The sequence below is a fragment of the Sinohyriopsis cumingii genome, chromosome 10, assembly GCF_028554795.1.
Source record: "Sinohyriopsis cumingii isolate HCF-2022 chromosome 10, ASM2855479v2, whole genome shotgun sequence".
NCBI lineage: Eukaryota > Metazoa > Mollusca > Bivalvia > Unionida > Unionidae > Sinohyriopsis > Sinohyriopsis cumingii.
This window is the reverse complement of record NC_142970.1, coordinates 27,989,777-28,004,728: the sequence shown is the minus strand read 5'-3', so window position 1 is coordinate 28,004,728 and position 14,952 is coordinate 27,989,777. Positions and strand designations below refer to the sequence as shown.

The 14,952-nt window shown below is 35.6% G+C and overlaps 1 protein-coding gene across 2 annotated transcripts in view; it reads left to right on the top strand.

The window, feature by feature from the left end:
- LOC149789813 (adhesion G protein-coupled receptor G2-like) overlaps nucleotides 1-13,474 on the top strand; it is a 58,479-nt gene extending 45,005 nt beyond the window's left edge. For both annotated transcript variants that reach the window (XM_089971805.1, XM_089971804.1), the window contains exons 13-17: nucleotides 2,814-3,076; nucleotides 6,253-6,322; nucleotides 9,206-9,402; nucleotides 10,746-10,873; nucleotides 11,635-13,474. In XM_089971805.1, the coding sequence (XP_089827931.1) occupies nucleotides 2,814-3,076; nucleotides 6,253-6,322; nucleotides 9,206-9,402; nucleotides 10,746-10,873; nucleotides 11,635-11,778 (802 nt within the window). In that variant the 3' untranslated portion in view covers nucleotides 11,779-13,474. The remainder of the gene's footprint in view (nucleotides 1-2,813; nucleotides 3,077-6,252; nucleotides 6,323-9,205; nucleotides 9,403-10,745; nucleotides 10,874-11,634) is intronic.
- Nucleotides 13,475-14,952: the final 1,478 nt, after the last annotated feature.

The following is a 14,952-nucleotide window of genomic DNA, read 5'->3' as shown; positions in this document are numbered from 1 at the left end:
TGGGTTTGCTCAATGCGTCAGGAGACCACTTAGTCCTAGGTAACCTATATATGCGTACATTAGAAATGATTATGTTGTTCAAATGCAGGCCGAGCCTTTGCCCGTGGAGCTAACGTAGCATAATTTGCACAATGGGGTAACCATATTTGGCTCATGTAGGGTATACCTCTACAGTATAACCTCCGAAAGTAGAAACCTGATGCGAGAACAAAGGGTGGAGGGGCATCACCTTCCATCAATCCAGAAAGGCAGTCTAGTGTGGCCCCTTCATGATCGTCATTTACATATCAACATTCTTGGGATGAAAGCGACTTCAAAAGCTTTTCGTTCATGAGAGGAGGGAAGGGAGTTCTCGTCCTGTCCGATAACTCCACCTTGTTCGCTTATCTCAAACAGCAACTGAGAACAACGTCCTAGAACTTCGCGTTCTTGTCTGGGTTTTTTAAAGCGACGTCTTCAACGACAAAAATATACGTCCAAGGCCGTCATATTACAAGCCGATTTAACATATTAGAGGGCCCTCTGTCCCAGTAGAATCAACTATTTCAAATTGAATGGTCCCTTCATCCCTGATTTTTCTCTCAGACTTGACAATCAACGCTCTCTCTCTCTAAACATTGGGACGGCACGAACGCATTCGCTTACCTCATCCTGTCTTTTCTATTCAAATGGGAAAATCGTGTATCAACGACCGCATCAATCTTGCAATAGGAAAATCAAGATAGTCCATAGTCCGCTCAACCAGCAGCGACGGCGAGTGTTTCATCCTGACCAAGAATTGCTCACCTACACGTCTGGCTCATATTAAATAAACTATCAGGAACAAACAGTTTTGAAGAACAATGGTAGGGAATTGCTCAAGCGAGATGGCACTCCACTTTAACAGCGTACGAAGTCAAATGGAAGATCTTCACCCATGTTACCACTATGTATATCATTTCCAGAAATAACCAACTCCCTACGATGACTCTAGATGAGAAACACTTAGCACCTATCGCAATCAAGAGCCGCAGTTACACGGTAGCTGATACCCGTCATCGCGGAAGAGTGGATAACAAATACATTTGATTACACAGGAACTAAGACCTTTCCTCTTTGCCCAAAGTGGAATTTGTCATGGGTACCAAAAGTGACTGAGCATAACATTATTTGAACGACTTTCGTGAGCCTCATAGGTTTATTGTTAATAAAGACCTGGCTCTTCAATTCAGTATCAAACGGCAGGCGAAATCAGCGGAATACGCGCTCTATCAATGTACAAAAACGTACATGCAGTGGGTCAGTATCACTCATGAAAAACCTTTGGGAGTGAGATTTTTCTAATGCATTCCCGATCTATTTTTGGACATTTAATCTCAAGTTTGTCAACATGACCCAGTGCGACTTCTGAAGTTGTTCTTAGGAAGGATCGAGCCGCTGCGTCGTGGTAGATGACGCCTCACATCAGAAAATAACGATATATCAGCACACACTATCGTCCTGGGTTATTCGTTCAACATATTGGAAAATAACCCCTGACAAACTGAATTTGCCTTGGATCTCGACTCAGGAAGTTAGGGCAGTTGCCACTAACATGTCTCTTAAGCTAATTTGTTCTCAGTCGGACCTTATCCATGCCGTGGGATGGAGATCCGAATTCGCTTACCGTATTCTATCTCACATATCTTTTCTCCATGGTTCAACTCGATCTGTTCGGACGTATATACGTTGCACTAAATATGACTGTCGCGGGTCGTTCTACAGCTTCGTAAGGGCACGGCTTCACGACTTTCGCTGTGCTTGCGGAAGGTATTTGTGTCCTTTTTTAACCCGATCTCAACAAAGTGAATATATTCTCCAGTCGGATTATCTAGAAGCTGTCCCACAGACATAAGTGGACCTGAGGTAGTCTCTCCGTGGTAATGTGATGTATCGACACCCACGTCTAACTTATTCTCATAAGGTGATATAAGCGTGTAGAGTATTTGAAGAAGAAACTATTTCTTGAAGTAATATGTCTCCTCAAAAAATACTTACAGGATCATAATACGTCCATATAGAGAACGTGCCTTCATCTCAGTAACTGAAGCATTCGCTGTATTTGGCGCCAATCCCTGTATCAAGAGAAGATCGATATAATTGACATCTAGGCGTGTAAATAACTTCTAGACTGAAAGGGCTGGATTTGAGAGGTAGTAGTCGTTCTCAAAAGGCATTATCATATGGTACGTATAATAGAAGAAACTAATTTTAATAGAAAAAAACATCGGTATTTTCCAATTTGTAAAACACCTTCTAACTGTATTTTTCGGATTCTGTTTTTTTTTATATTTAATTTTGCAATGTTAACTATAGTTACAGCTGCCTATACACAGCACGTAAGGTACCACAAAATAGATCATAATGTAATTATTTGCAGTCATAATATGTAGTAAACTTTAAAAGGGACTTCATAAATGCTATCCCTTACAGCGTTTGTTCGTGAATGAGGATATGTCCTTTACGAATACATGTTCTTATAAGTGACGAACAACGTTTAGACTAGCCACATCATTATATTAAATCAAGATAAAATCTTCGCATATATTGAAAAATAGATAATAATTGCCACATAGTAAAACTTTTTTTTCCAAGATATAAAAAACTCGTTCTAATTTGTTCATGTTTTGTTTTTGGAAAGAGGTACAAACATCATCTTGCCTTTGGTCATTTCAACCAGAATTATCCATCCCACCATCAACGTCTAAAATATTATTTAGTTTTAAATGAGTTTCACTGACAAATTTGAGTTCCTTATGTCATTAATCTTGTTTTTTCCTATTTCATATAACCAGTAACTTAAGGAAGAGCAATGGACAGAAGACACTGGCATATTTTTGCATCGCCATGTTGGGTTCTGCCATATTGTTTCTAGTCGGAATAGACAGAACAGAAACATACATAGGCTGCATTATAGTTTCCGCTTTGCTACATTACTTTATCCTGGCTTCCTTTATGTGGATGTTAATAGAGGGATTTCTACAGTATCTTAGATTTGTCAAAGTTCTTGGAACATATATACCGAAATTCATGATAAAGACGTTGATACCAGCGTGGGGTAAGTCATTATATCTATCTATCTATCTATCTATCTATCTATCTATCTATCTATCTCAACAAAATGGCTTGGTTGGTCACCATGATGTGTCGCACTGCATTGCATTTTACTCTCATTTGTCTTGGTACAAAATAACATTTTATGTGTTATTTGGTGCTCGATGCTGATTTCTCTCTCTCTCTCTCTCTCTTCATTATTCAAACTAACGTTTTGGATGAGTGTACTCTCGTTTCTTTGTGCGGTTCATAACAACAAATAACACTTTTTGCTACAAAAAAGGTACGATGATCTGGCAACATAATTTTAGTATTTTTTATTTTCAGAAGTTCATTTCGCGTATTATCATTTGTATACCCTAATTTAAAGCATAATACAGCATAAAATTTACAAACCATTAAACTGCATCTGCTTTACGTCATAATACTGCACAACATTTATGTGCCACAATATAGTATATACATTATACGTTGTCTAGAAAAATGCATATTTATTGTCATAAACATAGTTATTTCCTATAAATAAATGTAACTAAGAGTATAGTTTCAAGGTTCAACAACGCAAAATTATCTTTTCTGTACAAATAATACCTACAAATGCCCCAACAAACGGTGACACGCGTGCATGTAATTTTCAGAATAACACAAAGAAATGAATAAGAGAAGTAATATATATATATATATATATATATATATATATATATATATATATATATATAAGTTTTCAACCTTTTCTGAACCGCGCACGTAACAGAATACCTGAGAATGAGGCAGTACAGAGGACCATGCCAAGCGATAAACAAGTTACATTCATCCTAGCATGCCCCATAGTATTAGTATCATTCATTGTTGAATCAAGTATCACCTTAAATTAATTCCTTGAAAACAGGCCATATGTAGCCCATCTGTGACAAGATAGTCTGAGACATCTTAGTAAGGGCAAGGGTTACGATAGCAGAAACTAATTTCTGAGAATCCTGGACGGAATAAGACTTCAGATGGCACACACGAAAAATCTCAAATATCCTAGTCAGAGCGATGGTTACGATTGCTTACAGGAAAATCTGCGTGACATCTTAGTCATAGCAAGGCTTAAAGTTAGCAAACACTAAAATCTGAGAGATCCTAGCCAGAGCAAGGCTTAAAAGAGCATGCATGAAAATATTAGACATCCTATTCAGCTCAAGTCTTAGGCCAAAAAACAATCCAAACTAGATATTCACATCATGGTCCAATGGCAACAAAGAATGCAAAATCTACCAGATTACAACGAAGACATTCCCCAGCACAGTGACGGGAGAAATGTTGAACATACATAGAGCAGTCACAAGGAAAATAATACAATTATCTATCAGAGTGACAGGGGAAATGTTGAACATACAAAGACCAGTCACAAGGAAAACAATACAATTATCTAGCACAGTGACAGGAGAAATGTTGAACATACATAGACCAGCCACAAGGAAAACAATCAAATTCTCTAGCACAGTGACGGGAGAAATGTTGAACATACATAGACCAGTCACAAGGAAAACAATCAAATTCTCTAGCACAGTGACGGGGGAAATGTTGAACATACATAAAGCTATCATTGGAAAACTAACACGTTTTCGGGTGCAGGTACAGGGGGCATACTAAACAGAGTAGCTTAAGGGCCACATCAAAAGTCAACCTTTTTTAGCCTTAGGCGTAATGCTGAACTTACAAAGAGGTCATATGAAAAATTAAGACGTTCTCTAGCAGAACAAAAGGCCAAATGTTGATTATGCAAAGAATAGTTAAATGTAACACCAGCAAAGTGAAATGCAAAATGATGTACACCGGCGTGATGTTACAACATACATTGAACATTCACGTCTAGCACAATAACAGGCGAGATGTTAGAACGTACGTGGAATAATCAAGTGGCAAGCAGCATATTCTCTACAACAGCGATATGGGAGATCTTAGAAAACTCATTTAGTAGCATGGCGGTCGCATGGAAGTCCATCACTATAGGTGAAATGTTAAAATGCAGTGATTAGTCATAAGAGAAATCAGTACATTGTCTAATACAGCATTAGGCGGTGAATAGTCTTATGGAAATCCAACAAATTATGTATCACAGACACATTCGCAATGTTTAACTTACATAAAATGTCATAACATTATTTACCATAGCAACCTACAAGACCTTGAACATTCAAAGAGTAGTCACATGGAAAAAAAACAGTTTATTCCCCAGCTCAAGAAGAGTCGAAATTGTTGACGTGTATATGGTATTTATATGGAAAATGTACACATTCTCCAGCACAGTGAAAAGCGAAATGGTGAACATCAATTGAATGGTCACATCGAAAACCAACACAGTATGCACGATACAGAAATGCGAACTATTCAACATACACGGAACAGTCACATGGAAAGCCAGCACGTTTTCCATTAATGAACAAAAATCCCAGAAAATGCAATTTGCTATAGATTTTATAATGCGAAATTGAGATATATCAGTGGGAGATAAATTATATAATCAAAGAGGAGAATCCATTTTTTTACCACAGTGGCAATATCACGTTTGGTTGAAACTACTTTCATTTTCTATTTAGGAAACATACCTGTTCTTATGTACGTTATTCAGACCTTTATTTCTGTGTATAAGCCTATTTTAGTTTTCCCTTCTTTTTCTTATCACTCCTCTTTCTCTATGTCTCTCTCTCTCTATCTCTCTCTCTTTCTCTCTCCATCGTGATAAACAGATCTTAAAATGTTTCATGGTTGCTGACCCTCTAGTATATTTTAATTTCTCTGAGAAAGCGCCATCAAGAATGCTTTAAAATGGACAGCGAAAACCAGACTTTAATAATTAACGTTATTATAATTACTTATTCAAATGAATCGTGCGAGTTGTCCGTGACATAACCTGTATGACCTGATGCTATTTGTATCCTATGACCCTCATACACATATACATTACCACTATCTCTTACACCAGTGACAAATGGTATGCATCTTTAAAAGAAGACAAAAATAAATTGATGACATATGGTAATAACATTCTTTAAGCCGCGATTCGCAAGGAATATCTTCTATATTAATTGTATTATTGGTATGTATGTGTGTATATATATATATATATATATATATATATATATATATATATATATATATATATATATATATATATATATATATAATTTGTAGGAACGCCGCTTGTTCCTGTAATAGTCCTTCTTACGGTGGATTACAACTTTTACTACGGAGGGAAAGGATAGTAAGTACTTGCATGCTCTACAAAGAATGAATTAGCAGTGTACAGTGTTATCTTTGTATTTTGTAGTGCCCAATAACGAATGTCTTAGCAGTGTATAATGTTACCATTTTCTGTATGTATGCCCCATAACTATTGTGCTAGTAGTATACAGTGTTATGGTTGTATTATATATGCGCTATAACGAATGTATTATCAAAAGACAGTGTGACCCTTGTCAGTCCGCTGCATCGTTATTCAATTCATACGCTGGTCAAGTTAGGTTTTGTTATTTGGTCAGCTGTTGTAAGGTATTCACAGAATTTCACGATGATACGCTATTACTGTATCCGTCACAGAGATACACAATACGTGAGTATTATGCATGTCACAAAGTTCACACACTTACGCTCTTCTTACGTCTATAAACAAAAATGCCCAAATAATACACTCTTACTATGTCACAAAGACAGTAAATAATCACTCTTATTATGTCTGTCATAAAGAAACATACATTACGCTCACAAAGACACCCCATTACACCCTTACTATGTCTATCACAAAGACAAACATACACCCTTGCTATGTCTGTCACACACAAAAATAGTACACCCTTACTATATCTGTCAAAGAGACATGCACTATTACACTCTTACTATAAATATCACAATAACACAAAATACTCTCTTAATTATGTATGTCACATGGAAGAACGATTGTAATATGAACAACAAGAAAAACTAACTGTTTAGGGTCATATTAATGTCGTTATGTAACTTAATGTTTTCTGTATATCTGTATTGTAACAAATCTAAAGGTAATCATCTTAAAACGTTGTAGGCTTTGCAACCTTTCGTCTTTCTGTCTTTAGCTTCATATACCTATTGTATATTCTGTATACCCGTCTATCTATCAATCTATCTTATACATGTCGGGGTTTAGAGGATGATCTTATAAAGAAACTTATATTTTTTGTACAACTCTCTCTCAGTATATAATATAATTGTTATAAATGTCGGAGTTTAGAAACTTACCTTGTCAGAGGAATGTTTAGTTTTCTGCATACACGTCTCTCAGTCTGTCAGACTCTTGTATGATTTGTATACATGTCGAAGATTGGAGGTTGGTCGTATTAAGGGTAATATTTGTTTTCTGTATACTTGTCTCACAGTATATCGAAGTATTGCTATACATGACGGGGTTTGAGGCTGATATTATTTGGGGAAAGTTGAATTTTCCAGATGAGCCTTCACTTTTGGCACATATTTAGCACACCCAGTACCTATAGCCGATCTGATTATGGTAAGTCACTTATTTAAAAAATTAAATTCTGAAACCTGCAAAATGGACAGACATTACACTGGATTTACTACCTTTAAAGGTTCGATGAAGATGCTCAGTGAGTGGGTAGGGGTGGGAAATATTGTCACAAGTTATTGAGAATCTTAAGTACAATTTCGATTTTATGTCCTGACCTTCATCTTGTATCTCCCATGCCGGAGAGGCAATTGAAGATGCTGGTACCCATAATTTGGATTATCACTAATCCTATAGTTAACCGTTTCTTTACAAGAACAAATGCTGGCATTTTTATTACACCTTTGCCATGATTATCATCATCATTATCATCATCTTGACTGTTGTACTCGTGGGTGACGCTTTCTTTTTAATTTCTAGCGTTTTAATACTGCATATTTCATTGTCATTATTATTATTATTATTATTATTATTATTATTATTTCTTCCTTGGATAGCTTCAATCAAAATTCCCAAATGAATGAGTGAATAAATGAATAAATGAACTATAAAATGAATGATTGAATGAATGAACGAACAAATGAATGACTCTTAGCAAAAATGGGTATATTAATAGAAAATTCTACATGCGTTCGCCTGGAATTCTAAGTTGTTGGAATATTTGCTTGTTGTGAAATTAAAAACAAAACCATGTTACATTTAACTTTTATAAACATTTTCATCTTTATTCTTATATTAACTATATTTTAATCCCAGGTGTTGCAGTAAACACTACTAGCATTGATTTAGTCGTCAAGGAAAGCACAACGGAAGGAAATCTTTTGTTTCTTTATTGAACACTGTTTGTAGTGGCTTTAAATTAATGAAGCTGGATTAACTATCTAAATAATTTTGATTTCAACTTTTAATTGTTGACTAGAAAATGCACGATTATCAATTAACAAACATTCTTGAGTGAACTAGATATTTTGATGTATAACAGGACTTATAATTTTTAGTCATATAGCAACGATGTCTAGCAGTTTATAGTGATGTCTACCACTGGGACATCATGGTGCAAACATGTAGCAGTATGTCCCACCTAGTCACATTATACTGACACCAGGTCTACCTGTCCTAATAGTATCACTAACCTCTTAATACTGGGCGCCAAGCGAGGCAACTGCTAGTACCATTTTTATAAGCCTTTTGTACGACTCGGCTGTGGTTAGAACCCACCACCTCCTGCAGACTCTCTAACCACTTAGGACACCTGAGTGGTAACTTCGTTTCATACATTGTAACAAAATTCTAAGTACAGAAGTGTTTGTTCTTTACTTAAGATTGTAACAAAACATATCGTACAGAACAAACACCTGAAGGCAATCAGGTATCTATGAATGCTAACAAGCTGAAAAGATGATCAATGCGTACTACTGAGTATGACGTATGTCACAGAAGGAGAGATTAGTGACACATCAATAAATTGTTTGTTTTCTAACAAAACAATTAAGAAAGGACCACTACATAAGACTATATTGCACGCGTGAAAAAGAGGTTTTGACTAAAATGCTCAGGAACAATAATGTGCTCATCTCTGCAATATGGCTTATATAGTAAACAGGCAAGGCGGAAAGAAAATACTTCTAATTTTTATTTTTAAATCTACAGTTGTTGGATGCAGCTGTATCCACTATACTGGGCATTCATTTTGCCGATAGGACTCATCATCGCCGCCAATTTTATCATCTTTATCATCGTCATCGTCAAACTGTGTCGACGACCAAAAGGGATGCAGGCGAACCAATCAAACCGTAAGATAGCCATGATGAATTTTCAAGCCGGATTGGCCGTTTTCGTTCTGTTAGGTGGGTCAGAGCTATGTAGCACATAGAGCTGGATTTGTCGTATGCGGATCAGAGAAATGTAATAAATACAGCTGGAATGGAAGTTTTTGTTCTATTATGTGGCCCAGAGAAATGTAATATATACTCTTTCAATTAAAATTCTAAGATTCGCCATAATTTTTTTTACTCTTAGTCATATTTGCGACACACACGTTCAGTGTACAAAATGTAACAAACGACGGTGGTTACTATGTTCGTGAAAGGATGTTGGTTGGTTGGGGCTGTGTGTGTGTGTGTGTGTGTGTGTGTGTGTGTGTGTGTGTTACATAAAGAGAGAGTGAGATGGACAATTGCATGTTACATAGGTGTACTCAATGCTTGTTGTGTGTGACTGTATTTCAGTCAGTCCCATTTCTGTTACCGACAAATTATAAAATGCATATATGTTTTGTTCTTAAGAGCGCCCCATTTGGTAATGATACTGAATGTTTATATACAAGGCACTCTTCACTTCGTGATCAATGTCAGTAGAACTAATTTTGTACACATAAAAGGCATTTCAGAATAACTTTGACTTTGTAAAGTACATTCATAAAGAAAATGACAATATGAGTCCAGCAACTGTTACAAAGTTACAATTAATCATATAATAGTCGGTCGGTAACGGGGCAAATAGTACACAGCTTGGGTCATCGATTACTTTCTAGCAGATATCGATGATAACACTTGCTAAATTAAAATATTTAGAACATCATACTGCCCGTTGCTCTATTTCTTAATTAAAGTAAATGCTAACTTTTCGTACAACAAAACTAGATCGATTCACAATGTCATTTTGAAACAGATCTCCTTTAAGCGGGATTACCGGTAAAAGATACATACTTGACAGTATACATACTTGACAGTATACATACTTGACAGTCGAACACTTGATAGGCACGTAATAATTTTGACCTCCAGAATGTGGAGATTGAAATCATCTATCAAGGTTACGCGATGCTACTAGGCAATTTCTGACATCGATGAACTAAGAACGGAATCAAATGCTGGATTATCATGTTCCTATTCAATGTCGCTCAGTTTCTAATTATTTGTCTTAGCGGCTTCAACAACGTTTGCCATCGCTTAAAATCCCCACCACAAGTTATTCTCATTCCCCTTACGAAGCGTTCGCAAAAGTATATGGCAGCCCATATCCTATTTGCCGCACCAAAATAAATGCGTTGGTGGTGTAGAACACGAACACCAGTTCATTAAATTGTCAAAATAACTGAGAAAAAATGTGTAATTTGCGCTTTGTTTATGGTGTGAAAACCAATATGTATGTAGGTTGTGTCCTTATACATATATGTTATTTTCTACAGGATTAACATGGGTGTTTGGTTTCATGGCTGTAGAAGAAGCCAGAGTGACATTTATGTACGTGTTTGCTCTTCTGAACGCCTTCCAAGGCTTTTTCGTATTCCTTCTGTTTACTGCGAGAGAAAAGCAGGTAAGTCATCATCTGAACACGTCTTCTGAGCTGCTGTAAAAGTGATTTTAGTTTAGACTTTAAACTTGTTCTATATATATACCATATGACTCATTATGATTTGTTCGGGAACGGTTAGCGGTACTCTGAATACCACAAAAAAACATATAATAAATATCAGCTTGAAAATAATAATAATAATAATAATAATAATAATAATAATAATAATAATAATATATTTAATAATAATACATTTAATAATAATAATAATAATAATAATAATAATGTATGTCAGAGAAGATATTTAAGCAAGTTACATGTTACTGGGAAATATTTGGTACAAATACCTCTGATATGGCTCGCACTCAAGAGATTCAGTATATATATATATATATATATATATATATATATATATATATATATATATATATATATGTGTGTGTGTGTGTGTGTGTGTGTGTGTATGTGTGTGTGTGTCTGTGTGTGTGTCTGTGTGTGTATACACCGCATGTGGTCACATAAATAAATAAATCTCACTTTTTTAATATACACTTTAAACATTGGTATGTAGGATCAGTCATTCTTTGGAAATTATGCCTATTTTCAATCGGAAGTGCAGACAACCCTTTAAAACGAAAATAAAAGGTGTTTATACGTCTGGTAGACTTTAATATAGAGCAAATAAAAAAATTATACCAAAAAATTGATTTAACAGCGATCATTAAAACTAAAATAATTTAATCCTCATCACCTTCATTGTAATTATCTCTTTTGCACGCTAGGTGCGACAGAGCTGGGTAAAACTATGTTGTAAGAACGGGGCTAACAAGAACAGCACCAGCTACTCAGACTCACGTCGCAAGATGTACAGCGTCCCTTTGTCACATTCTTCAAATGTCTCCAACGAGTGGTCTGGTCATGCGTAGACTTCACCGTGTGCTTACATGTTTCTGGTAAAAACAGCCATTATCAACAATTAAGTCCCACTGGGAAAAACAGCGATTATCAACTATTAAGTCCCAACGGGAAAACAACATTAATCACTTCCGGGATTACATTGCCTAAGTTTAAAAGCAACAAACAACATTAACACTTCCGGGATTACATGCCTAAGTTTAAAAGCAACAAATAAACTTCCAGCTCTGAATTGCTAAGTTTAAAAGCTGAAGATATTAATGGGAAAGGAGCAATGTCGTCATCAACCTGATCGATGCATTCCTTCCGAAAAGATACTCTACTTAATTTAAATGATACATCATTTGTTCTATTTCTGCATTGTTTGCTTAACTTAAATCATGATTACATAACCTGGAACGCTGATATTATCAGTGGTGTCAAACACCCGTCAGGATAAATGATGGGTTGTTTGTTATATTGCCGTATTGCTTGCTAACTTAAATAATAAATCTGGCAGCTTTCTTTTAATATAAGATAAACTAATTGTAAAGGCAGTTCTATTAGCACACCTACATCCACCTCATTATTTCTAAGCGAAATATTAATATATGCTACAAGGAATACGATCAAAAATATTTTCACAAGGAAAGCATCTGTCCGAAACTTATATAATTCACAAACAAATCAGATGAATCTGTTTCGATTGATCAACTTAAGTCTGCCATTTTGGAACTAAAACTGTTAATATGTCTACATTTACCATTCGAACGATTAGCACGTGTACTTGATGTCAATCTCCTAATGAGGAAATGCTGCATATTTTGTCTTTAATTTACAAACAACCCCAATCCCTAATGTCTCAGCTTGTTTATGCATTAATATACAGTGACGCCATGCACCAGTATTATTGGATTCCCTTGCGGATGATCCCTATATTCGAACAGCGAAAAAGTAAATTCTACAATTTTAGAACCATTGATCCCCGTATTCGAACCATGAGAGACTCGCTCTTTGGCCGTTGTGTCTTCTATAATTTTAAAACGATGAACGCCATATTCGAACAATGAAAGCCTCGCTCTTGTTCCTTCTACAGATTTGAATGAAAAGAAACTAATTGTTTTATTCTTAAATCTGCAGTTTTAGATAAAGGTAGTGTCTGAAACACTTTAAGAGTATTATGTTAGCAAATGACATGCTTTGATATGTGTGTGTGTGTGTGTGTGTGTGTGTGTGTGTGTGTGTGTGTGTAAGAGGATAACTATTGTAAGTATAATGATATAACTTTAATTTCAAGTGAATAAAGAATCATATCTAAACAACCAAACGTAAATAAGAAAATATTTTTTGTACACATAATTTCATATTCTGCACGGATTTCTTTGCATTTTCTCATTTATTTTTTTTTACTGAAAGACCGATACTCTTGTCAGAGTTAATATGCATCAGTTGCATAGTTTGCACCGATTGTAGCCCATTCTACTCTTTCCCCGAACACTTTAATGCGTTTTATTTGAATTTAGGTACGTGCATATACATTGTAGATGTATAGTTACTCAGCTGCATGCTGACGAACATTTGATTTAAGCAATTAAAATTGAATTTCTAAGAGAGTGAACAATGACCCAGTTATAAATCACCGTCATCTCTGATTTCCTACAGTTAACCATGTATAGTGTAATTTTTAAAGTTACACCACTGTCTCTCTTCAATAAAATGTATACTGGTCTCTAGTGTTGTATGAAAAACTAAATATAATTATTGTTGATTGTCCAACATAATTTAGAAAAATATCTAATGGCCTTGATGCATGCTTAAAATTTGCACTACACAAATACCCTTATAGGTAGACTTATACTATGACTGATTATTTGAGAGTATAATAACATTTTGTATCCGCCAGATTCATCTACACAGTATTAAAGTCTGTTCTCTATCAGTGTCTGTCCATCCAATAAACGAAGTGATCTGAACGATAACGGTTACTGTATTCGTCACTACTTTCAAGAGTCTATCATTAATCAACAGCCCAGGAGGGACATTGTGCTTTCAAGTCTGCCGCTATGATTGCTAAGAACGGATGTTCCGGAAGATGTTGAGCTTCAGTTTTGATATGTTTGCGTGTTAGTGTGCATTTTCTTTTCTTACGATCTATAGTGTCGAATCTGGTTATAATTAACAGGTACGAACTTAACGCTCCAGAAATGTGTTTGACTGAAAGATGAATGAATGGTCGTTACGACAATAATGAAAGTGAATACAACGACAAAATGTTTATGACCTTAGAATACATACGAAAGGCTCCAAATAAACAAGAAATGAAAGACATTTACAAACATTGAAGCCAAATAATCTTCTACCTCCAGTTAGGAGTGCATGTAGTTAACAAAGTCATATCAGGGATGTCTGTTTAAAGCCGTGAATAATAAGAAGCCACATACAAGTAGCAATCAGTACAATTAGAGATGGATTTCATAGCCTCTGCAAACACGTAGGTCTGCCATTTCTGGCGATCTACTGAGCATTACGGCTATGGTGTGTTCAGCTTATGCTTAACATCATGCAAATTAATAAAAGGGGAGGAGGGTTGGGTGTGTCAAAAAATAAGGGCGAGTAGACATTTTACTTAGATAAAGTTCAAAGAAGAAGACGTAAAAGACCGGTGGTTAGTTTTAATTGTACCTCAAAAATACCCACTTGGATTCATGTTCCTTGAAAACAAAATGTTTTATTTGGTAATCATGTAAACATCTTGAAACGAATAACTGAGTCAAAATGTAACAGATTTTGTAACTAAATTGACAAGCAACATCCGCTGGACATTCGGGTACAGTTTGCAGTATTTTTCATGCGAATGGAAAGAATGTAGTACACCAGATAAATAAAATCTGCATTAACTGTTACAAATGCATACACTCCAGTCCCCTACCGAAATTATTTAAGTAATTACACTATTTTATTATTTCCCGTCATCCATTTTCGGTAATATTACACGTAAATTCGTCAGATTAGCAAGCCATCAATCCTAAGTGCATATATTAATCTGTTGGTGATGGAATGCGCTATCACGTGCATCGTAGAGCCTGTATAATTTGTCCCAAGTAGGGACCACGCATTTGAATTGTGTCTGTGAATTTGTTCCTCTTGAATCCAGACCGTTCATCAAATTACATATAACAAGTATTTGCTAACTCATATGTTTTTCC